This window comes from Poecile atricapillus, chromosome 1 (assembly GCF_030490865.1).
Source record: "Poecile atricapillus isolate bPoeAtr1 chromosome 1, bPoeAtr1.hap1, whole genome shotgun sequence".
Lineage (NCBI taxonomy): Eukaryota > Metazoa > Chordata > Aves > Passeriformes > Paridae > Poecile > Poecile atricapillus.
Window position 1 is genome coordinate 135,394,394 of NC_081249.1, and position 25,330 is coordinate 135,419,723.

General features: G+C 39.6%; 1 protein-coding gene across 1 annotated transcript in view; it reads right to left on the reverse strand.

The window, feature by feature from the left end:
* LOC131583734 (mucin-5B) overlaps positions 1–20,647 on the reverse strand; it is a 40,709-nt gene extending 20,062 nt beyond the window's left edge. The window contains exons 1-20 of the mRNA XM_058848186.1: positions 20,349–20,647; positions 18,794–18,908; positions 17,381–17,468; positions 16,350–16,483; positions 15,676–15,901; positions 14,736–14,861; positions 13,900–14,017; positions 12,485–12,623; positions 11,793–11,894; positions 11,508–11,577; positions 11,148–11,285; positions 10,611–10,775; positions 9,647–9,741; positions 8,035–8,161; positions 4,768–5,020; positions 3,721–3,773; positions 3,247–3,347; positions 2,810–2,961; positions 930–1,068; positions 97–207 (exon numbers count right to left, since the gene is read on the reverse strand). Of these exons, the coding sequence (XP_058704169.1) occupies positions 97–207; positions 930–1,068; positions 2,810–2,961; positions 3,247–3,347; positions 3,721–3,773; positions 4,768–5,020; positions 8,035–8,161; positions 9,647–9,741; positions 10,611–10,775; positions 11,148–11,285; positions 11,508–11,577; positions 11,793–11,894; positions 12,485–12,623; positions 13,900–14,017; positions 14,736–14,861; positions 15,676–15,901; positions 16,350–16,483; positions 17,381–17,468; positions 18,794–18,908; positions 20,349–20,647 (2,751 nt within the window). The remainder of the gene's footprint in view (positions 1–96; positions 208–929; positions 1,069–2,809; positions 2,962–3,246; positions 3,348–3,720; positions 3,774–4,767; positions 5,021–8,034; positions 8,162–9,646; positions 9,742–10,610; positions 10,776–11,147; positions 11,286–11,507; positions 11,578–11,792; positions 11,895–12,484; positions 12,624–13,899; positions 14,018–14,735; positions 14,862–15,675; positions 15,902–16,349; positions 16,484–17,380; positions 17,469–18,793; positions 18,909–20,348) is intronic.
* Positions 20,648–25,330: the final 4,683 nt, after the last annotated feature.

A 25,330-nucleotide genomic window follows, 5' to 3' on the forward strand; every position in this document is an offset into this window, starting at 1 on the left:
TTTAGCAACAACTGAGATGGAATATAAGAGAATAATACAGTAATTACTACAAAATCAAGACTACAGCTCCTTGGTTATAACAAGTTCTAGACAAACCTCAAAAATCAATGTGATCTTTAGGGAGCAGATGGAGCGTGACTTCCCACAGGCGTTGTTCTGAATCACAATCCGGAAGGTGCCAGCATCCATGTTATTAGGGCAAAAGTCCTTGGAAAAACAGATAACATTCTGTTAGATCTTGTCATGCAACTAGACTAGTCATAAGCATTTTCAGGAGCTCTAAATGAATGACACTCTGATCTGGATTCTTTATTCACTAGAACTAAAGAATTTTGGAAGAATCTGGTGGAAGATGACCTGGTGGCAGATGCATATTTGACTAGGATTTTCAAGAAGGAAAACTAAGGGAGAAAATGAACTTGTCATAGCAACAGTGTAAAAAGGTAAAAATATATTTTCTTAAAATTAGCAAAACCAACTGTAATTTGGGGATGACAAAATGTCTCACTGAGTGCTGTCCCATTATATGCAATTATTATATATGAGTCTCACACATTAGCCTCTGCATGCTTCTGTCACAATAAAAATAATGTCAGTCTTGGATGGGATGGCTGATGGAAACACTTTTCAACACCACACCAATTTCTTTCCCTTGAAAATGCTGGAATGCTGTCAGTAAAGCACAGTCCAGCCAAGGAGTCAATCATTCGGGATCACGCAGTGCCCTCTTGTGTCACTTCTGAGAGTCAATTTGCTTTGTTTTATGTGGAAAATCTCACTCTATCAGCTCTGGGTGCAAGAGGTGGGGAGTAGGCTCAGTTCATTTGTTTGGCCGTTTTGCATGGGAATGCCTTTTAATTACACAGACTGAAGCCTACAGTGTGGGCTGTGAAAAGCATATGGAAGGAAAATTGAAAATAAATAGATACCTGAGCCAGGATATAGTCACAGTCTCCCAGGAAATCAAACTTCTCCCCATCAAAGCTCATGTAATGCCCATTTCCATACACAGTGCAGGTTCCCTTGCAGGGATTGTCCGTGCAGTTCCACTGCCTTTTGTTGCAGATGCTGGGAGGCAAAATGCAAAGAATAGACAACATTTACATGAAACATGTACTTTCCTTAACCCCAAACAGGGGCAGAATAATTAAAAAGGTTTACTGTTTGCAGTGCACTCTCAGCTGTTCCAAGATCATGCCAGGAGAAGCCATACCAACCAGAAAGTTCATGTTTACTACCCAGATACATTTATTCTATTACTTCCTTCAAATATATTTCAAATAATTGATTCCTGTCAGATGGTGGGAGTTTAGGAGACAAATTCAAGGTGAAAAAGTGAATATTTCAACCATTTCTGAATTTTAATCTGTGAAGGATCATGTTGCAGTTCTGTTACAGTGGTGTGAACAAATATTATCTCTGTCTTTCCTTTGGTCTGGCTGAAATGGAGAGAATTTTTTTCCCTCAGCAGCCCTCATAGTGCTGTGCAGCACTGGCAGCTACAAAGGTGTTGGTAACACCCCAGTGTTTTGGCTGCTGCTGAGCAGCACTCCCACAGCATCAGTGTTGTCTCCTCAGCATTCTCCCCCTCACTAGTAGGCTGGGGCATGGATAAGGTTTTGGGAGGGGACAGAGACAGGACAGCTGACCTGAACTGGCCAAAGGAATATTCCAAACCATGTGATGCCTGCTCAGCAATAAAAGCTAAGAGAATGGGGGAATGGGGTGGGAAAAGGGTGGTGTATGCTATGATGTTTGTTTTCTGAAGTTCTACTCCTTTGAAAGTGGGCTGGACGTCACCTGCTGATGGGAAGCGGGGGATAAATATTTTGTTTTCCTTTTCTTCTGCACATAGACTTTGCTTTTGCTTTATTAAACCATCTTTATTTTGACCTATGAGTTTTTTCCCTCTTGTTTTCTCCCCAACCCTGTCCTCCTGAGGAGGGTAGCGATAGAGCAGCTAAGTGGTCACCTAATGTCTAGCCAAAGTCAACCCACCACACCTTGACAACCTTCACCTCTTCACTAGTTCAGGAGGACTGCAGACAGAAAATCTAGTTGTTATACCCTGACACAGAGACTACATTTTCTTTCCCATGTGTGTCCTCTTCTCATGAGAAAACTATACCCTCACTGCAATAAAACTTCTTAATGACTCTGTGATATCAACAACAGCTTATCAGGTTTTGACTCCACATGTAAAACTTGACTGCCTGTACCAATGGTGATTAGACCAGTGTTTCTAGCTCTTATTTTCTGTGCATTCATTTGGCAGAACTATACAGTCTCATCCTTGCTAAGTAATGGATAAGGATTCAAAGCATTCTACCCACCATGATGAGTAATAACGAAATCTGTGGCACCAGAGATCTGAGCAACAAGAGTATTAATTTATCTTGAGAACTATGCATCTGGAAGCACTGCAAGTCTCAAGGGAGGACCATTGCAATTCCTCTTTGACTAAATTCAGTCATTTTCCAGGGTTCAGCTGTGCCCAACACACACAGACTCAATTCTCCCTTATTGAATGAGCAACCACAAACCAGCCAGGGTAAGGTTGGTTTCTGAAGCTGGTGGGGAAACAGAAAAGGATAGAAATTGTTTGAAGATATTGGTGCTTGTTCTCCCCAAGTGCAGGCTCATCATCTCATGATGCAAAGAAATACTTCCCTTTTTATTTTCACTAGCAGCCCAATGGCTCTCATGATGAAGAGGAAGGCTTCAAAGCACACCCTGCCCCGTGGGTGCACTATGGACTGACAATTCTAACACACTTTCTTATAAAACAAGACTCCCTGGGAGAACGTACCATGTGTTGCAGTCCACTTTGATGGTTTCCCCAGGTTTATAGAAGTGTCCTCCATGAACACATGGGCATTGATCTTTGGGAATACATCCTCCACTGCCATCCAATACCAGTCCATCGGGACACATGCAGCCAGAAACACATTCTGTGACATACTGCACATTAGAAGATACAGAAGAAGACAACTTGTTAGTGCACAGAAAGAACAGGGAACCAGCAGAGATGTGCTAGCTCTGTATGCCAAATTTTTGGACTTTAAAAAACTCCTTAACTGCAAGCTAGTGGGAATCATGCTACAAATATCACAGGTACATTGTTAGCTACAGCTGCTGTGAAGCAGTTGGTGTGTGCCCAGCATAGCATGTTCCCATCAGTGCCTGATAAGGACAATCCTACATGCACAGCCATGCTGTGCCCCTGCTGGGAGGTGAGCTCCTTACACAGTGCATGTCCTGTGTCTTGCAGCTTTTCTGACACTCTGATCCAGTTGCTCCAGGACCTGCAGAGCTGCAGTTGAAGTAATACATAGGAGCTGGGCAATCTGCAGCAGGAGAAAACATGTCAGGAAGGTAATTTAGAGCGAGCAATAAGGATGCCATCAGCAATTCAGAAGATTTCAGAGGGCAGCAGATGTCTGTCATTTAAAGTTTCTAATAGTTTTGCTTCTGTCTAATAACAGTAAAGGGAGAAGAAGACAGATAACTTCTAAGTTTTGGGAAGTATCCTCATCATCTAGAGAGTCTAGTAAGTCTGGTGACATTTTACAAAGACAAATGTTATCAATAACTAACACATTTCTGGGAGAATGGAAAAATGTGCAGTATACTAAAATGTTACAGAAAATGAGAGATAACACAGAAAAACATTATAAATACTGGCTGACACCATAATGCCATTATTTAACAAAATCTCACCTTTTACCAAGACAGTTTCTCCAATGCAGTCTAATCTTCCTTGAATGCATTTGCTAAAGAAATTCCATAAAACAAAACACATCAGCTCTTTGCACTTTTCTCCCTCACTAGGGAGAAAGGCACTGCAAAGCTTCACTTGTCACATGAATAACAAATTCCTATCAAAATGAATATTACAGCTATCAGTTTCACAGACATGAATTACCATCCCCAGAAGGAAGATTAAAAGATCCAGCTCTTAAAATACTCTTCCTTCATCTGCCACTGGTTTATTGTGTGTTTTCTTTAAATCAAGTTTTTCCTAATCACCCATTTTCCACTCCATGAGATGAGACTAATACTTTCCTAAATAAGAGATATCTTAAATTACTAAACGAATACGTGATTACAAAATAGTCTAGAATCCTCAGCTGGAAGACAGCTAGGGAGAGAACATATAAACATCTAAATAAATAATAATAAGGCCTTCCCCTGGTAGTTATTTCCATTGCTGCCCTAAGGTAGTTGAAAATGAGGATAATGACAATAGTTTTTCAATGCAAATGCAAATTAATGTCACTATTTTTAGTATCCTTCTCCCATACCCCCGCAGTTTCTCTCTCTCTTTTCTAAAAAATCAGTTCAAAAACTGAGAAGTGGGTGTTTTTTTTCATGGACCATTTTTATTTTTTAAATAGTCTGCAGGATGCTGTGGTGATTTCACTTTGCTTTTTCATTTCAAAGCCTGAAACTCCTCCAAGCCTTCTGTCTTCTAGAAAACTTGCTCCCACTGTTTGTGGATATTTTTTACACAACAATGAACTCTGCAAGAGATAGATTACAAATATTGTTCTACTTAACATGTTTTCAAGTTCTTGTTTGCTAGCAGGAATATGCAGGAATTTACTGTGGCTGTACTTCCTGCCAGGGGAAGATATAATCTAGGAAAAATTTGCCATTATTCCCAGCTGTAAAATGCTGCCATTCATGGATTTGAGCAGAGACTTCCCCCATGAGCCCTGATTTCCCCAGGCACAGAGCAGCCTTTGCATCATCAGAGCAACTTACCACATGAGTTTATCCTCTTGGAAGGAGTTGCCAGGCTGAACAATCTTGCCTTTGTAGTAGCAGGGGCAGTCATCTGGAGCCACACATTCCTCCTCATCGTTAAGGTAGGTGCCTTCAGGGCAAGCACAGCCCTCCATGGGAGCGATCCGGACCTTGCACAGAGGGTCAGGTTCATCCAGCGAGCGGCAAGACTGGTTACAGTACTTCACACTATAGTTATAAACCATAGTCTCAGGACACTCCTCAGAGGGATCTTTGCAAGAGAAATAGAAGGGATGTATGGCCTTGTTTGTGCAATCAACTGTCATGGCTTCAGCATGCCTTTCTGCACACTGGTAGCCATAAACCTGCTTTTATCAAACTAACAGACCTTGTCTCACACGGTTCTAGGAGAATCTACTTGCATAGCCTAAACTATATGACACTAAACACTGAAATACTCAGCAGGGTGTATATTTTTGTAATTTCCACAATTTCCTATCTTATGCCAAGAACTGAAACTAATAACTTCTGACTTGCTAAAATTTTATTTTCTAATGATTTCTTTGGCTGGGAATAACTTAAGAAATGGCCATATTTTGTAAGAGACAAATTTTGACATTAAATGGCAGTGACAAGGAACTCTGCCAATTGATTGATGCTACCAAGAAAAGAAAAGGGTGTTTCAGTTCTCACAGATGTCTTGAGGAAAACTCTTGTTGTCATCCCCTGGGGAAATGAGAAACAACAGTTTCTAAGATCTCTGAACCAAAGAGGTAAATACCAAAATCTAAAGAGCTCAACTAACCCTATAAGACAATAAAAAGCTGGTTAATTTTCACAGGCTGACAGTATACACCACCATCAAAGCTCTGCCGTAAAATCTACAGTACTGATCCATAGGGATAACATTGAATTTTGTCAGGAAACATCACCAACATTAAGGCTGGATTTTTCAAGAAAGTCTGGCGTCCAGATTTCTTTGAAATTCAGTGAGAACTGGAGTGCTAGTCGTCTTGGGCCTCTTTCTAATTCTGCCGATTTAAGAGTGCAGCTGTTTTTGAGATACACACAGATGCACTAGAAAGTACAGGGATGTTGATCATGGCACCTGTGCTAATCAGCTTTGCAGCAATGCTAAGAACTTATCAGCAATAGGTTCCATGCTTAAATAAAGCTCTGTATGGTTTTCCAGTCCATGACCATGGAACACTTTTTTAGATTAGTTAGCTAGGCTTGTGTACACATTCAAAACCAGCGCCTCTACCACCACTAACCAGTTGGTTTTCTGGTCCTAGCTGGAGGAAACACAATATCCCATGTGTAAGTCAGGCAAGACATATTCTCCTACTTTTTATTCTTTCACATTTCAGCAAGTGGTATTTGTAAATGAAAACAGGCCAAATAAAAAAGGCATTAATAAAGATGTTGAATATGAATTTACATCTGTCTCAATCATTAGCTATCAATGCAATAAAACAATGTGTTTACTTTCTCCCCTTAAATTTTCATAGAGGAATAAGATCACTTTCGATAAAGTGAGACTGATAAGAGAAAGGTAATTTGATTGTAGTGCTCATGGTCACAGGACATCTAAGATGACAGTGGTCACACGCATCTACGATGACAAATCACAACCAGAGGCATGAGTGCAGAGAACACGAGTATATGAAAGATACCGTCAAACTAGCTCGCACAGGGAGCTCTTGAAAAGCAGTGCTGAGACTGCTCACCCCAGCAGCTGGGCAACCAGAACTCCAGTAATGGCTCATGCTTGTGCTGAAGAGTGTGTAACAGGCATGCACAAGGTTTAACTAGCAGGATTTGCTTGTTTCACACACTCTGCTGATTGCAGTGCAGATATCTGCTTGGGATGCAACCTGCAGCTTGGCAGAGTAGATGCAGCTTCAGGAGCTGGAGCAGTTTCCATCCCCCACAATGGGACTGAACACAGAGTGAAGGTTGTGGCCCATTTAGTCTTTCACTCATGAACAGTGAGTCATGAACAACCTTACTCTTATCTCAGCCATGTTCCCAAAAGATTATTTCTTCTTATATAAGGCCTAAAATGATTGTTCTGATTAAACCATTAGCATTTTTTCTCGAGGTTACTTCACTGTTTGAGTCAATATTGCCTCCTGTGCCTTAAGAACACAGATTTCAAGCAACCCCATGTTGCAAACCAGTCTTATTTGCCATAAAAAATATCACTAATTCTATGTTGGGAACAAAGCTTTCAATAAACAGTGTCTGTGTCTAGTGCATAACTCTGCAGGATTCTAAGACAATTTACTGTGGACTACACTATGTTCCCTTGAATTATTTCACCACAAGTTTGTGAAATCGTTCTTATCACAGTCTTAAATGCCTCTGACAATGTGTCACACCAGTTACATTGTTTGCCTCTAATAAGTGTCCCAGCTGGCTCCTAAGTCAGGCAATTAAATAGATCATAGCTGCATCAAGCTCCAAATGCATAATCATTGTTATGTTGTCTATTCAGATGTGCAATTAGTCAAGAAACCCATACATCTATTTTCATGTTAACAGGAACAAATCTCACTTGAACTATCTGACCATCAATAACAACCTGGGAATGTTGAAGCAAAATTCAGAGTCCACGATAGTGAGTTTTATTCTCAGACCTTATAATTACAATCTTGTAATAAATTCTGGCAGTGCCAAAGGAAAATACATACATACGTGGACTCTGAACTCAGGATTTGGTGACAATATGTATATCCAAGAAACTTTGTTCATTTTTCAGGTAATCCTGAACTGAAAATGCCTTTAAAGATTTTCACACTTCTGAGAATGTATATATAATCAAAAATATATATTTATTGAAAAAATTACTATTTTACTGTAACATGGGAAAATGTGGTAAATGAGAGTGATGTCATTTGTATTGTCTGAGAGACGAGAACTGAATATAATACAAAAAAGGTATTGGAATTAAAATACATGGGGAAGCCCACATGTTCAAAAGTAACCTAACTGCTCAACCTAAACTAAAACTAACCCTAACTTCTGTTTTGATTTGAAAAATATGCCTTTTACTATTTTGCTTCTCTGAGTACTGAATTCACCTAAGATTTTAGATAAGGAACATGCATTGTAAGAGCATGAAGCAGTTACAAATTTAATTTTATAGAATAAATGTTTATTCTGTTTTTTAAGGCTCTAACTTGATGACTAAAGACCAAAGACATCGACTGCCACAAATGGGGCTGTCCTGAAGCTGTTTTCACCCTCACACCCCTGCACAAGGAATTTAATTTCACATACCACAGACACCTTGCCTCCAGCCCTGCAGGGACACGCCTGCTGAAGCACAGTCTCTGGAATAAGTAGAGAGCACACTGCACAGTGCAACTTCACTCTTCTCAGCATTACAGGTGTCATACATGCATTTCTATGGGACAGAAAAGGACATCATTATCTCTAGCTCACAGAAGAAACAGCATGCAGCAATTCAAAAAGCAATCAACCAATATCTTTTTAAAAAATTATTATTACCAATGAAACTTAGTATCTCTAAGAGAAAATGTATGCTAATGAAATATTATGCAAACCTGAGAAATAGCAAGTCAGTTACAGAAACTGCAATGACATTATGCCTAACACTCATTAACAGATGAATATTAAAAAAGAGGCACATATAGTTCATTAAAACACTAAGAAATGTCTATACCAGCCTCCCATGAGGATGTACAATCTAGGACCTGTCAAAATATACCATCTGAAAATATTGCACAGTGATGACTGGCACTTTGTGTACCTACCTAGTAAGCAGATGAGATGCACCCAATGATATGACAGGTGCATGAAGATGGTTTATAGAGAGTCAGTCATATCTAATGACATTTTAAGAACCAGTTATGTAAGTATAGCTGGAATTTAAAGCTTGAGTTCCTTTAACTGTGTGGGCCATACAAAAGAACACAGATACAGCTAGTCACTCTAGAGGAGTAGGATCACACTGGATAGACAGTGACTTATCCTGCCATTACTGATGCTGTGGAAAAGGCTTTCACGAATCATGGTTTCAAATCTGATGAGATCAGCAGGAGTAACAGACACATGTATAAGAAATTGATTTTTACTTCTTCCTAACTTAAAATTGCAAAATCCTATTTTATTTATAGTTTACATGAATTCTGATGTGTACATGTATTTTCTTCTGGGAGAGGTAACACATAAACCATATTTGGAAAGGTACCTGAAGACATATTACATTCTGTGCAAAATTTCAGGCTCAGATATTTTCTCAGTAAGTTGTATCACACACATACACACACCCTGCATGAACTTTGTGTTTATACAGAGAGGTAAAGGTTCTTTTCCATACACATAAATGTATGGACTCTCTCTCAGACAGCTTTCTCAGCAGCATTATAGAGCTTTACATCAGGAGAACATATGAGCAGCTTCATGTATTCAAAACACAAGGAGACTAACAAGATTCAAAGGTAATAAATGAGATATAAACAATGTGAATACATTTTCTCTCCCTAGATGTGAATTTTGAACCAAGTCAGAGGTAATCCACGGGGCTGGTAAAACTCTCAATTCATTTCCATGTGGAAACACTGATTCTTCTAATCAAAGAGAGAACAGTTTTCATTCTTTGAAACTTTGAAATCTTGAACTGAATTTTTTCATTTTGCTTCTGGGTCATGTGACAGAGCCAGTGATGCCAATCAATTATTTATGGGGCTGTAGCCAAAAAGGCCCATCTTGCACAAACTCTCATTTTATAATTTTTCTAATCAGCATGAGTGAACTTCTTTGTCACCAGTCACTACTGTAACCTGTTTCACTCCCCTATGCCAGACCACCTTCATGGGGGATCAGTCTCTGGGCCAGATTAAACCACCCATTTGGAGCAGTGCCTTACCTTGATGTACACGGAAGGGTCTACAACAGAATGGCAGGCAGCAAACACACTGCTTGTATTAGACAGAAGAGCACACCAGTGCTGGGCAAATTTTTCTGAAGTGAGAAAAAATATCATTGTCCATAGTCACTTAAACCACATTACTGTCTGAATCAATATTCCTGTCAGGTATCACATTGAACTAGAATGTCCTGAAGTGTTTAGATAATGCCGGATGGAAATACAGGTCATTAACTTATCAAAGGGATAAGCATAGTTGGAAAGATGACCAGCTATCTTCCTAAAATAAAGGTTTAATCTTCCAAGTATTAACATTATTACTGCAGCTGGATTTGCAGAACATATACAGAATCTCCCAATATTAATTGTTTTTCATCAAACTTTCTTAATTCTTTACAGCCAGGTAATTCCTTATAGTCAAGCAATAATATCAAGCATGTAATAATAATCATCAGTGAGCTGTGTGGCTATGAGCTGCAGCTTTAATTACATGTGACAGTACCTAGGAGAGGTAAGTCCAAATAATATATATATACCCAAATCCAGTCAGAGTGAAAAATCAGACAGGACACCTAGCACAGTGCAATGCTTGCTTAACTCAGCACTGTTGATAACTTCCTTCTCTGGACTTCATCACAGCTGTAACAACCAAGACTGGGTGAAGAACTTGCCCAAATATTGGCAACCAACTGTGCTGTGCCTTAAATCTAAATTACTATCATTGATGCTGTGTGTGCTTTTCAAGTCATCAATGAATTTGTTGGCTCTTTCTCCAGTAGTGCTGTCTTTTTGTTTTGAAAGCAAAGCTATCTTCTCAAAGACCTTCAAAACACAATATTTTTTCTCTAGTAATAGCCTCAAAGGCAGAGGGTTTTGATGTTTATGAGATTTCTAAAGCTTTTTTGATTATCCATCAAGTGAAAATTATTTTGCACTGATAAGCCAGGGATGAAAAGCCTGGTACCTTTATCCACACTGTTTGAACAAGGATCTTCAAAGCTGTCCTCAACATCAAAACAGCTGGCTCTAGTTTTCCATGAGTTACCAAAAGCAGAAGCTGAATCTTCCACAGCTCCAGTGACTGTTCTGAAGTCATCAGTCTGGATGTTATTGAAATTGCCACAAAGACCTTGTGTGGGAGGCAAAAAAATAAAAGAAAAGAAATTGCTAGATGCATGAAAAAAGGAATGGCTTCTAGATGAACACTCCTAGCTCTGTAATAGACCTCGCCTGAGAGAAACCCATTTTCTTTCAGAGACTTCCTGATGTTCCCACAAATCAGATAGGACCCTGTGTTTAGAGCGTATTTATTATTTTTCTGCATTACAGTAGCACTTAGTGATAGCACAGGGATTGGAACTGCATAAATGTGCTTCAGTAAACACCGGCAGACAGAAACTATCTTCCCCAAAGGCTTATAAATGAAGGAAATGGCAAAAGAAAAGCAAAATGGGTCAGAGAGGCAGGGTGTAATCCTTGGGTTTAGCCTTATGTGTCCTACCAGATGTGCGATTCTGAAAAGAATGATCCACTGTTATAGAGAGCTGCATTACAGGTTTCATTTGCACTCGGATCTGCACTCCAGCTGAGCTCAAGATTTTGATAAAAAATGTAGATTGCCTGAAGATGGTGATGCCATCTAAAGAAGAAAGGGAAAACCAAAAAATGTTATAATTACAAAGCTGTGTAAACAGGAACTTCCATTTGCCAGTGCATGCAGTAACAGGGATTCCCAGGGAATCCCAGACCTAGTATCCACCTAACAGTGAGTAGAATAATTTTCTTTTTAGAGAAAGGAGCAGGAATCCCTCTGCAAATAGACGTAGGCTATTCTGTGGAAGATGTGAAGAAGGGGATTTACCTTTTCTTACAGGCAGCTTCACAATGAAATTGTTCATGTAGATATTTCCACAGGAACATATTTTTATAGTCTGCAGGGAAAAGGAAAAAAGCCCACAGTAGTGAATGCATATGATGTGAGACAGACAGGAGCAACCTGACAAGCTTCATCAAGCATTGAGAAGTAGTGTCTTCAAAACCTCATCACATCTGGGGTCAGTGTAACTCAGTGTCCAGACACCATACAAGAATGTAAGGAAAATAGAAGTGAATTCCTATGTATCACTAATTAAAGCAAATTACTCACAGTTCTTCGTAGTGTGACCAATACATTCTTTAGGCAAGTCATTGTCCTTGAAGTCCCACACTGAATGATCTCCCCAATCACCACAACAGTGTCATCAGTGTTCTGAGAAGACATGAGAAAGTGATGTGCAGACATTGTTAGCATGCTACAGGCTGGGAGCTTGAAGAGAAAAAGGCGTCACTGAAAGGCTAAGGAGTCATGAAAGAACTGGGGTATTTTATATCTAACTTCAAACTGTTTATTTCATTGCCAAAATCAAAAATTTCACTAGTTTTTCTTTGTACTCTTTTTCCTTGCTATCAGCCTGTGTGGATCTCATTTACAGGCATTCACAGATAATTCAATCTTTTTGCAGAAATTTTGGCTCATGCACTTCCTCTGACAGTCACACATGAAGAAAACTTCAAAAGAAGTGCTTGGATCAACACTAATACTTCCATTAAGAAAATTATTTAAATTATTTAAAATAAAAAAATACTAGTATGTTGAAGCTGCAAAATTTTGAAGTTAAGCATCAGCAATTGACTTGCTATCCATGGCAAATTCAAAAATTTATGGGGTTTAAGACTGAGCATGTATTGAAGTGCTCTGCTGGATTGGTGCCATTTAATTAAGTCATATAAAGCTCCAGCTCACTTTAATGCCTCATACTACTCAGAAGATTTAGGAATGAAAAGAGAAATTGCTCATACCTTAGCCAAGACATAATGACAGTTGCCATGAAAATTGAACCTCTTATTATCAAATGTTGTTACGTGGAATCCTCCATCTATGTGGCAACTTGCAGAGCAGGGCAGAGAGATACAGCTCCAGTGGCCTCCTTTGCAGGTACTGTGCAAAACCCAAAAAAGCAGCCATTAGAATAAACACAGCTCTGAGGGAGAAAAGGTGATACACCATTTGAATCTGCACAGATGTGGACTCTTTGTAGTTTTAGCTCATTATCTTGGCTTCTTATTAAAAACCTGTGGGTGGAAGCTTTTCTAATTGGCCCTTAAAGTGTGAGGGTTGAATTCCTCTCAGTGAGAGAGTTAACTGCACTGGGCTTTGGGCTGGCTCCCTCTGAGACGCACTGAGATGGGAAAGCAAGAAATGGTTTTCTGGGCCTCAACTGTTTACTTGACTTTTTAAAGAAAGAAAGAACCCTTTCAAGCAGGGTCTTGCAACATCTTGTGCTACTGATACAACTGTTCAGCGAGTCACTGATGTGAAGTTTCAGCAGCTAGTTGTGGAGGACCTGAGATAATGAGCAGTTCTCATACCTATGCACACAAGAAGAAAACAGTCCAGCCACACAGGCTTGGGCTTTGAGAGGGATAAACGTAGAGGTGGCAAGATGGGAACCACCCAAAGCCCATTAAGTTCAATTAGTCAAAATTTCTGGGATTTGAGGAGCATTTTCTCCTCAAAGTGAAAAAAAAGTGCAGGATATATTAATCCAAAGGGGCTTGCAAAATGTTTGGCCATTCACTGTACCACAAGTCATTCCTCCTTATAGTAAAGCTTTAACCGATGGTCAAAAATTGATGTCTTCCAATTACAATTACAGGAGCCCAGATAAAACATACAGAGGAAAAAATAAAACTGTTTTGAGAGTAATATACCTAAGATCTGATCACCTTTCACCAGTGCAGAATGGAGATGGGTTCAAGCTGCCAGGTGTTTTTCTAAATCAAATCATTCACAAGGATCAGAACTTCTGAGATCTGGCCTCTAAACAGCCTTGTGGAAATCCACATGTTGGTGGAAGTGCCACTTATTAACATGGTATTACTTCTCATCTCACTCTAGTGGCCAAAGTCTCTGAATTAATCAGTAAAGAGTCTAATTTGTCTACATTCTGAGATCTTGATCTCAGTTTTCACAAGCAGTTTCAAGTGAGGGTGGGTAATAACTATGTGTGGTTGAGGAATACCTCTAAGTTTTCCCACATTTAGGAAAACCATTCAGAGCAAGGTTTTGAATTGTTGTTTAAGACAAAAAGACAAAATATTAAAAAAAAAAAAAAAAAGAGAGAGAGAGAAAGAGGAAAGTAGAGAATGCAACTCATCAATGTTTTGAAATAAATACTTCTCCCTTGTTAGTGCAATCAAGACCACAAGAGTACCAGTTCTGGCAGGGAGTGGAGTAAGTTCCTCCAGATGAGTAGACTTTGCCTTGAAATGTACAGGGACAGCTGTCTCTGGGGATGCACTTCTTGCTGCTGAGGTCATCAAGGATAGTTCCTGCTCAGACAATGGCTAGTTAATATTCCTTTGGTGAGTCTGGGAAATACCATCAAGGAAGATTAGAGTATGGAAAAAAATAGAGTACTCAGCATTTCTTAAAATGAATGGGATACTTTTAAAGGAAAACACCACACCAGGTCCTTTCAGATGTTAATGTGTAGAAAAAATTTCTTACTAGAACTCAAATGAAAGCAATGCAGAACTCAAGGAACATTTCCTGCTATGAAATTTTTCACTGTGAGCAGGATTATCAAGTACCAGATTGCAAGGGTGTGAGCCAGCTTCCATCCTTTTCTAATTGTGAATATAACAGAAATCAGGGCCTTATCTTAGACTATTTCATGTGCAAATTTACACATGCACATACTTGGAAATGCAGTTATGTTTTGTGTCACTTAAGCTACAGCAAGATTTAGTGTCATAGTAGGGAGGCATCTCACAAGTCATCTTCAGCTGCAGTCTTACTCTCTAGAGAACACCTCTTTTCTTTCCATATATGCGCTATTTTTTCCCTGTCTAGTCCTTAAAAGTCTTTGCCTCCCTTCTCCAGTGTCTGGATCTTGAATCTTTAGAAATCTGGCTCTTCCAAGAAGAAAGTTGGTAAATTATTCTAGAAGAAGCAATTTATTTATTGTGTGAAATGCTAAAGAAAGGGAGCAACTTCCTTTTTTGTCCCTCGTTGTGTGTGATCATTGGCAGAAGTGAGTTGCCTTACCAGGAGGGCAGAAACAGCCATCTGTACATGGGGCTTTACAAATCTTGCTCCTTTCTGGATCTGCACATGTGTCAGCACAGGAATTTCCACATTCCATGTACTCCATGTTGTTAGGGCATTCCTGATCTGCAAGACCAAACCAAAATGGAGTATGTTAATGATGTATTTATAAGATTTCTCAAATTGTTGTGTCACTACCCAACCCCCTCTTCCTCCTTTACTCCATATCTTGTTTGCAAGACCTTCTATCCAGATATGTCGTGTTTGTTTAACCTCTTAAAGGAATGTTTTATGGCCACTTTTACTTTATCTTTTGGACAAAACTGTGCTGCTGGGAAATATGAGTTATTTCGCATTACTTTACTAGCTCAAGGTCAGCTGAAGTCACCATACAAGCAAAGAACACCAGAATCATTTAGGGAGTTATAACAGTTTATTTTTGCCTGAAGCATCAGTTCTTCCAGCATTAATTTGCTATCCCAATCCACACCAGCAGTTTGAGTGAACTACCTGTAGCCTTCCCCCTGGATTTAAAGAGATTTCTTGCTCAGTAACTGGACTACTGAGTATGAAAACACAGGGTAAGATAAGTACAAACATATTGCTAGTCTCAGTAACTACTTCTGCCTAATTGTCACCATGTTGAAATAAGGCTCTTTATGAGCTAACTGTGCATAGTAATATTAAAAAAAAAAAAAGAACTTGAGAAAACCTAGTTGTAAGATGTAAGGAGGTGGGCAATATCAAGGTATGGTTCTAATTTAAGGAGCAAAATCAAGTTAAATTTGTAGAAGCTTTTCCATTAACAATGTTTGTGCTGAAGTACTTTCACAGATTGATTCAAGATAGTCACCAGAGCTCCTAGCTTTGGTCTGATGGGATCAGAATACTTGTGTTTATGTCTAACCTGAAAAAAGTCTCCAGAGCAGTAGCTACTTACAGCAGAGTTCTTTGGTCCTCCATTCCCCAGGGTCTCCCTTCCTCAGGACACAGTCTCGAGAGTACTGGTTTAAAGTGCTGCATATGCAGCTGGAAACCAAATCAGAGTGAGAAGAATTAACTGCACAGTGGCACATATCCTCAGCACATGTGTCTATGTAGTCATCAAAGGCAACCACTCTGGGGCAGTTTCCAAAACGGGACATAAGTTTCTTGCATCCTTTTTTCTATTAAAAACAAAAACAAACAAACAAAACCAACAACAACGACAAAAAAAACCACACCAAAAACAGAAGAGAAAGAAAAGCAATACTTGACATTTTACCACATTTTAGGTTTTTGAATATGCATCACAATTTTTGATGACATAGTTCCAGGGTCACAGAATAATTCAAGTTAGAAGGGATCTCAGGAGATCATCCAGTCTAACTTTCTGCCACAAGGTCCTTTGCCTAGTACTGGAAGCTGTCATTCAGTTGGGTGCTTTCCCAATATCTATTTCTTTAACCATAACAGGATATTCTTTTAGCTGTAAGATCATGATTTTGCTCAAATTCATGCGTAGAGTTCTGAAAAATTCAGTTTAGTGCATCCTCTGTAATTGAAATTTGCTTCAACAGTCTCTTCAACACTGTAGGTCAGGAGGGTTTGTACTTCTTGGTCCCACACACTTACATATGCACTGCATCTGTTGTCTTTCCTCCTGGGATGTCTTCCGGTGTGGTCATCTGGGCTCACATCAGCACACTTTTGTGATGGGTCCTCTACTTTGTGGAAGTTCCCAAACTGTCTTGGATGCATTTTATACCCTGCAAAAATCCCCAGATGCATTTCAGTAACTTCCCACAATTCTTTAGGTCAATTAATGGGCTATAAAAATGCACTTACTCTTTGGGCTCAAAGGCACTATGTACTTAAAGAGATGCCCAAATTTAACCAGCATCCATATTTTATAGAGGATGACAGCCTAATATAACCTTCTTCTAGGGCTAGAGTCAGGAATCTGGCACATTTGTATCAGGGCCTGCTGTCAGCCTTTAAAAGGACATTTAAATGTCCTTTAAAATCATGTGAGATTCTTGAATTTTCTGTTACTTCAGATCATTTCCAAAGACTACTCTTTGTTTTGGGTGCATTTGATCTTGCAGAGTTTATGGGTATTACATAAAGGGATGTTGTTATAACTTTGGATTCAATCCTGCAGCTGATAGCCTGGGATGAAGGTTTCTTTCCATCCATACAACCTGCTGCAGGATTATAGGCTCAACTATTTGCAATATCTGAAGGTGTCAGTGGATGGCACCACAGTTTCTTCCAAGATACTTTGTTTTTCTCTGATGCTTTCATTTCATTATAGAGGCAAAAATAATCACACATGGAATGATTAAAATTGAAGAACAGAAAATGTACTCATGCATTTCCTTTGAGTATGTAATTGTCAGTGGGGAACTTGGAAATGTTACTGCATGATAGACAAGCAATTAATTTTGGTCAAAGAGGTTGGAGACTCTTACAAATATGAAAAGAGCAGAAAATCCCAAATCATCTGAGAACCTTTTAAAATACATCTCCTGTATATATAAATTTTCATATTCCTGTCATGAAATCTGAAAGTCTGCTCAGATATTAGAGGAAACAGATATCAAATTTCATGTCATGTATAAGGAAGTCTGTTCTGGGTGAAATATGCTGTATTTATGACCTACCATCCAAAATCAAATCATTCTTCTCATTGCCATCATAGTTCCCACATAGACCACATATTTTCTCTTTATATGTTTCTTCCAGGTCCAGCTACAAAAGAAGAAACACAGAGTTTAAAGACTTTTTCCCATATCAGCAACACTTGTAGCAAAGTGATTCACTACAGAAAAGTGCAGTGGCAGAAATGCTCATTCCCAGTTTGTACCAATCTCCTTTTCTGGTACAAATCTCTCATAAAACTTATCTGCAGACAGATTTAATTCAAATGGGAAGAGAATCCTGTCATTCCTACCCACTAAAGAGGTAACTGAAGCATGTGGAATACTGGATTCATCTCTGGACTAGTGTCTCCCAGTACAGAGACACTGGTATACAGACATTTGGTACATCTTGCAGGGTACCACAGCTCCTCTCTGGGCATGTCAAATAACTGTGCTCTATTGCTGAATGCTGTAAAGAAGCAGCTTCTGGTTAACTTTTAACTATATGTAATGGGTTTTCTAGTCCATAGGGTGATGGAAAATTTTATAGTACTTCTAGGCGTGGGTCTGCCCAGCATTAATTGTTTTGCCCATACTTAATGGAAATAGACAGCCAGGTTAGCACACTGTTGCCTTGCTGGATAAAACTATTGCACTTAATCACTCCTACATGCTTGGGGAACAGTACTGATGCCACTCAGGTCCACCAAAAAAAAGGCAGTGTCTTTTTCTACTGTTGTGTCCACTCAACAGTAATGTACATATACTGCCTTTAACACTTTAGGTATTAGTACATGAGAAGGGTGAAAGCAAATACTTCAATAAATCGGAATTTCAGTATCACTTGATTACTTCCTGATATTTTTTCTCTCTATTCGCCTTTTACCCTCTTTCTATCTCTGTGAATGGCAAAACATGACACACATATAACTTCCATTTAGTTAATCTCAGTCCTGATTGTGAAGGATAAGTGTTCACACACAGAAACATAAATGTACTGTTGCAGAAGAGGACATTGCAGGGTAGATTTTAGAGGAGAATTCCCACATATCATCACTTTGGAGTGAAAGGGGCCCAGGAACGAAGTGGTCACACAGATTGGTTTCCCACACATGTGAGCAAGACAGAGTAGTAAGCAGAGCTGGAGGGCTGTTGCTGCCACTACCCCATGGAGCAAGGAACTAACTACAGATGTGCTATATCCACGGTTAACCCTTTTGTTATATAAAATCAGCTGGAAATGCCACAGGGTTGTGCCTCCATACCCCTGCCCTGTGAAACTGTTGCCCAATTTGGTATTTCTCTATCAGCTTTTGGATAGAGTGATATCTCCCTTCCATAATTTCATATATCAACCCAGTGCCTGCATCCAGCCCTGCTTCTCATTACTGATGAGGTTCACCAGGAGGAAAACAACTAACTGGCTGTTCATACTAGGAGAGTGTCAGCCCAGTTCCACTTGAGTGTCAGGCCCAGATTGGAAGTGACTTGGAAGTAAGTACAGGTGTCCTCAATCAGAATGCTCTTCAAGCTGAAAGGCATGGTGATCCTGGAAATTTGAGGGGACAAAACAGATTGCAGTGAAAAAACAGACTGATGAAATCCTCACAGACATATAGGAAGGAAAACTAGAGTTAAAAGGAACTACATAAGACACGCACTCTTGCACCCTTTGCAAGGTCAAACTTCATCCACACAATGCATTACATTGTCCACTGTGACCTTCTGCTAGCCTTAATCCACAACTCCATGCATTTTGGTCTCTTGTCAATACTACATCAGCCATTTGACTGAAAAAAGGCAGCCAAACCCAAGGATATAACTCAAAAGCTTATAAAGAGCAAGATGACAATATTGGGAAAATGGCCCTCCATATGAGGACACTGCAGGTTATCGTCATCCTTCCAGGATTTCCTTGACATTTGGGATTCAGAAACAACTCTGTTCTGTTACTCATGTACTGATGTAACTCAGACCTACATTACTTTTCCATCTTACCAAGACAATTACCATTCATTTTGCAACAGCCTAAAAACTTAGAAATTCAGAAAATAGCTAGAAGATAGGAGATTTCTTGCCCCTTTGATTTAGGAGACACATATGGGCTTTGGTGCTATAATTACAACAGAGTAGTGCTATTCTATATTTGGTTGTTTCTAGAAGGCTGTCAAGACAGCACATATGCTTGCAATTTTCTCTCCAACAAAACTGTGAGGGGTTTTCCCAGAGTCAAAGGTTGCCTAGGCCCTTCATAATTCTTTGCTAGGAGCAGGACTGCACTTCTCATGAGGACTGCCCTTAATATTGTGCCCAGCTTTCAGCTATTGTTGCATATGATTTTTACTTAGGGAATATTTTTACCTCTCTCTTTGAAGTTTCCTTTGTGGTTCATTTTGAATTGGAATGAAAGGTGTGGATTTTGACTTCTAAAAATTGGCAAAATGTTCTAAAAATTTCTAAAAATCTGCAAAGCAGTGCAATTTTCTAGACTAATCTATCTGGAAACAGAAAACTATTCCTAAAAGAACCATCTGTTCCTGAACAGCAACATAAAAACAGTAGGGTTAGTACCACAGAAATAGTGTTTTGGGAAAAAGAAAAAACACAGAGTTTCTACAAAATCTCAACTTTATATAATTAGTGTTGGGGTTTATGTACTTTCCTCCATCCCTCCCTCTCAAATCAAAGCAGCATTAAGGGAACCTTAAAATACCTTCGGTTTTTATAACACACACATTACTCTCTGTTGGTGTCTCTTAACTTGTTGGTGTTGGTCCCTGGGACATGTAATTTAGTTTAAATGCTGGTGTTGGTCCCTGGGACGTGTAGTTTAGTTTAAATGCTCTTGCCTTCTCAACCACTATGGGGGAGACTCTTCACAACACCCTGTTCAAAAGGCTGTGGACATCACATACACAGCCACTGCTTTCCAGCCATACCACCTAACACGTAGCGATAAAAATGCAGCGCAACAAAAAACTTTACTCACTTCTTCCCATTCACTGTGATTCCTGTCTCCTTCACCTCCAGGACCACTCCATCAATGGTGACAGTGAAGTAGATCAGGAAGCTGTTCTTGGCACTGCGCCTGATCTGAATGTTAAAGTCCTGGTAGCTGTCATTGCAATGTGAAGCGAAGACGTATGTGCAGGTTCCAGGAAAAGTAAACTTTACGTGGTCAAATGTATGGAAGTGAAAATTGCCCCAGGTGGCACATTCGCTCCTACTGACAGTGGAGACCTGGACTAAAGAAAAATCATAGTAGGGGAGCTTAGAAATCCACCCCATATGAGGTCCTTACCCTTTTTTGTTGAAAAACATTAAAGAGGAGATTTTCAAAGGAAAAATGATAACTCCTGGAAGATACTAGCCTGTGGGAAGCAGTTTCATCTCACTGAACTTTTGAAGTCCATGACTTTTGAAGTACAGGGATACCTGCAATGTGAGTAGATTAGCCCAGTCTCCTTTGAATTTAAAAGTGAGAAACAGAAGAGGTTCAGCTTTCTCATCTTACATATGTGCCTAGCAAGAAGATGCTGAAAAGCACATGCATCTCTCCATTGTCTAGAAAGGCTGAGTCTATATTTATGCTGTAGACATATTTGCATTGTAGATATGTGAAGTGGATGAGGAGAATCCCATTCTGGATGTCTAAATCTCATTTAACTCAGGCAAGTCTTTGTATTGAGTGCTTTCTGGAGATATCACAGGTGGCATGAATTTACAGCAAAGTGGCAGCTGCCAATCTCAGTGGTTGAGGCTGCTCCTAGCTTCAGCTGTTGGCTAAGAAATATTTGGTTTTCCTTCTCAACCAAAACTCATGTTTTGGACCTCTAAGTTGTACCTCTGTCAAAGGTTTAGATACATACTCTAAGTGCATACAAGACATTACTTCAGGAAGCAGTTTTCACAATTCACACCACTGAGCTTCACAAAGAAAACATGAATTACCTTGAATTAAATTATATATGCTTGCTACAAAATACTTTCAACATTTTATCTGAAAGAATGACAAATGAAATGGGCAAATTTCTTTGTGTTGTTCAGGTAGCATGTTTAGGAATATCAGCATAGCAAAATCCACCACAGAATAAATCAAAAACAGTTACTCATTTACTCGGTGAATTCTAAAATATTATTAAATGTTCTTGCCTAAGAATCAGCAGGGAAGAACTGAGAAATTCAGATCCTTATGTTATAAATGTGCAGCCCACAATCAAGTGCCCAGTAAGTCCTTGCAGAAACACCTTTTTAAAGAGACTGCTACTGTCATGGGTGGTTGCAGCACTGGAGTAGGGCAAATTAGCACTTTTCTACACAGCAGCGAGGACAAATGAGAAAGTTTGGCTGTCCTGGAAGTGAAATTGCTGGAACTACTAAGGCAGCGATAACTGGTACATCAACTGTGTATTAAGCAGCTGGGAAAGGTGTAAGACATTAAGAATCAAACCAGGAGGTAACAGTGCAGCAGACCACAAAACTGTGATTCCTGCTTATGCAGTATTTCTTACTGGTCAATCTAGCCTAGCTGGTGATATTGTAAGTATTTCTTCTATGAAGAATATGTGTGAAATGTGTTGAAAAGAGTGTCATCATCTTTTTGTTTTGTTTTTTGGTGAAAACTGCATCCAGAGGGTCTCCTCTTTAAGATTAGTCACTTAGGATATAAAACAGTTGATACACTACCTAGTAATTAAAGAAAAAAGGTGAAATACTTAAATAGTTGTCAATAAAGATAAAAATGTACAATGTTTAACAGTATCTGGCATGTCTACACCTCTTACGTGAATATGTTACACATTTTCCTTTATCAACTCTATTTCTCACCTATGGAGAGCCATATGAGTGCAAGTAATGCAAGAATTAAATTATTTTCTTACCTATCTGAACTGGTTCTTTGCCCTTGCAAAAACTCCAAATTAGGCAGAAGATCCAAAATGATCTCCCGTTTTTTATTTCCATCTTGCCATGAAGTCGTAACTTGAAAATCCTTTCAGGGAAGTGTTTTTTCTTGGCTTATAGGCAGATTTTTATAGTCCAGGAGTTTGGCATGAGAACAAAACATCGATGGCAGGGTCCCTGAAAGGTGGAGCTTCATTAAATTTTCTTTCAGTCATTCATTATTAGCACCTAGAAAACTCCTCTCAGACAGGACTGGTATCCAGTTCTTTCTTGCTTTATGGGGACAGAGTTGTCTGTTTCTAATTTCCTCCTTTGAAAATAGATCCCCTCACCCTCCTCTGATGGTTGTTATTTCTTATTTCATTTTTTATAACATCTGATTAGTTACAAGCAATCACTGACCTCTTTCAGAGTTTTTCTCTGTTGTGCACATCAGCAGAGTCCCTCAGCACAATAAAATGTGTTTGTTGCCTCTACCAGATTTAATGGCAATTTCTAAATAGAGGAAAAAGTATTATCAGGTCAGGCATAATGAATGGTTTATTTAGAGCGAACTCTTTTGGCAGGGGGGCATTGTTATTTAAGAATTGTATCCAAAATATCTTGCAAAAAAAAGGCCAGATATACTGCTTCAATAGACCAGAAACAAAACCAAAAGTGCAAAAATTCTCACCTCAACTGCACAAATGGGATTTAATTTATTCTTTGTGCACATAGAGGTGGTGGATTCTCAAAATATCATAAAGGAGCAGTGTCCAAGTCCCATCATAATGTAGACCACAGTTCACTTCTTCACCACCTAAATTACACTGCTGCAAAAAGGTCCCTTGGTGCTCTCAAAGTACTTTAATACCCTACCACATACCCATAAAAAATCCAGTAAGCTCAGTCATGAGCTCTACAGCCCCTAGTAGGACATCCTGTCATATATTTTGATATCAGTAATTTTGGAGTCCTTTCTAGAGATTTAGTTGCTTTGTTGACACAAACTGACCTTGCATTGCTTTTCCTCATCTGTGCCATGGGTGGTGAACTGCTCCTGACAAGAGAGGAAGCCTCTCACCTAGTCCCAGCAAATCAAACATGGATAACAGACATTCCCACTCTTCCAGCTACTCTATCCCCTTTGGGAAAAGAGTAATTGCCAGTAGTTAAGTGGGCACAAGTACAGGTTAATGTGGACATAGTTTTGCCCCTTCTTGCAAGGCCTCAGGTCAAGCCTGCCCATTCATCCATTGGGGAATATGGATATGAATGCCTTTTATCTAGTTGGCAGGCAGCAAGCTGGGCCTTGGGAACAGGGTCTTGCTCACTGCTTTACCAGGCTTTGTGCTATTGCCAAAGTGGAGTGTCCCAAAGCTGGCCCACTGCTCCCACCAGCTGCTGCCCTACAGAGGCACAAGGTGCTTTGCAGAATTGCAGGTGACAGCGTCTGCCTGATGAAGATTTGCTGCTGCCCTTGCTCTAAAGAAAACTCTGCACCAGCGTGCGTGATCATTGTGCAGGACATGAAACATGAGTTCGTGTTACCCCTTTGCCACTATCCGTGTCCCATTAATTCCATTGTCAGTCACACGTGAGGCAGGGCGCTACTGGAAGGTAGTTCTTGAAGCCCTGCCATTTTGGCTGGAATACAGAACCAACAGACTTTATGGCACTGGTGATGGCAGTCATGGACTGCTGCTGCTTTTCCTTTTGATCACAACACATCTTCCCTCCTGAACGCTGTCCAAATAGGTACAAAGTAAGCTAGGACAACATCTAGTAGATAAACTTAACCATAAGAATATGACATTTGAAATATGAAGATGATCTGAAATTGAATACAGTGAAATATTAATACTCAAATTCAACAGATTCTCCTGGTAATTTTCACACTAAATTCTTCTTCAGACCACAGAACAGGGCCATTGGCAGGTATTGGAAAAGGCTGTTAAGCCCAGGAGGAAAAGCATACAGGTCAGTAGACCACAGATACAGACTAAGAGAGGGTAAGAGACTAAGTTGAGGGTAAAGGTGGATAGATGAAATATATTAATTTTCCAAAATCAATGCTAGTGTCAAAATCCAAATGCAGAACTCTGCTGAGATAAAATCCATGTTTCTTCAACCACTGTCCTCTTCCTTTCCCATTCCCACCCAGGAAATCGAAGTACCTATTTCATTCATTTTGGTATGAGAGTAGAAGGAAGAATCAGACTCTAGGAGTATGATTCCTGATTCTGGAAAAAAAACCCATTTATTCCCATTGAGTTGCACAAAAACAGCAGGAACCCTGTAATAACTACTTGCCAAAGATAGCCTTCAGGTTGGAGTAGTCCTTTGATGACAAAGACATAGTGAGGTTGACCTCTACAACTTCCAGCCCTTTGTGTTCTACATGTGGGGTGATTCAAGGTAATGCGAGGATGGGCAGGAAGAATGAGCTAAGGCATGATTTCCCCCTTTAAGCCCCACTTAGCACTTAGGGGAGTGGGAAGAACATGAACAGCACATGTTAAAACTGTTAAAGGAACAGACAGAATAAAACAAATGATTCATTGAACCAGCATCCACTTATGCTCTACTCAGCAGAGACAGTAGTATCAGTCATCTGGGATCCTCCCCTGAGAAAAGCAAGAGCAAAACTCTACTCAGAGTAATGGGAAACCCAGTCCTCTTGCTCTGTACCTAGCCATTTTCTTACCTCTGCTTGTCAGCTCTGTCATTTGTGCCATTCCTTTTTGCCATTTCTTGGGGAGCAGAGTTTCTGTCAATGACTAGCCAGAGCTGCTGCTTCTGGTTTCTCCACAGATACTGCGGGCTACACTTCTTAGAAATCACTGTTTGCTTCAATCCTCTGCAGTGATTTCAGGGCTACTGTCAGGGGAAGGATATTTGCATTCAAATGAAGTTTTTATATTCAAGCGTGGAAACACTGAGGTTTTTGGGAGAGATACATGGAAGCTTTTCAGAAGGAAATGCAGACTGACAGGGAGCTTACAGACTGTGTTGATCACTTACCATTGAATCATTGCTATTGGCATGCAAGTTATAACTATTCCCCCTGCAGTGACAAACTGGGATTAA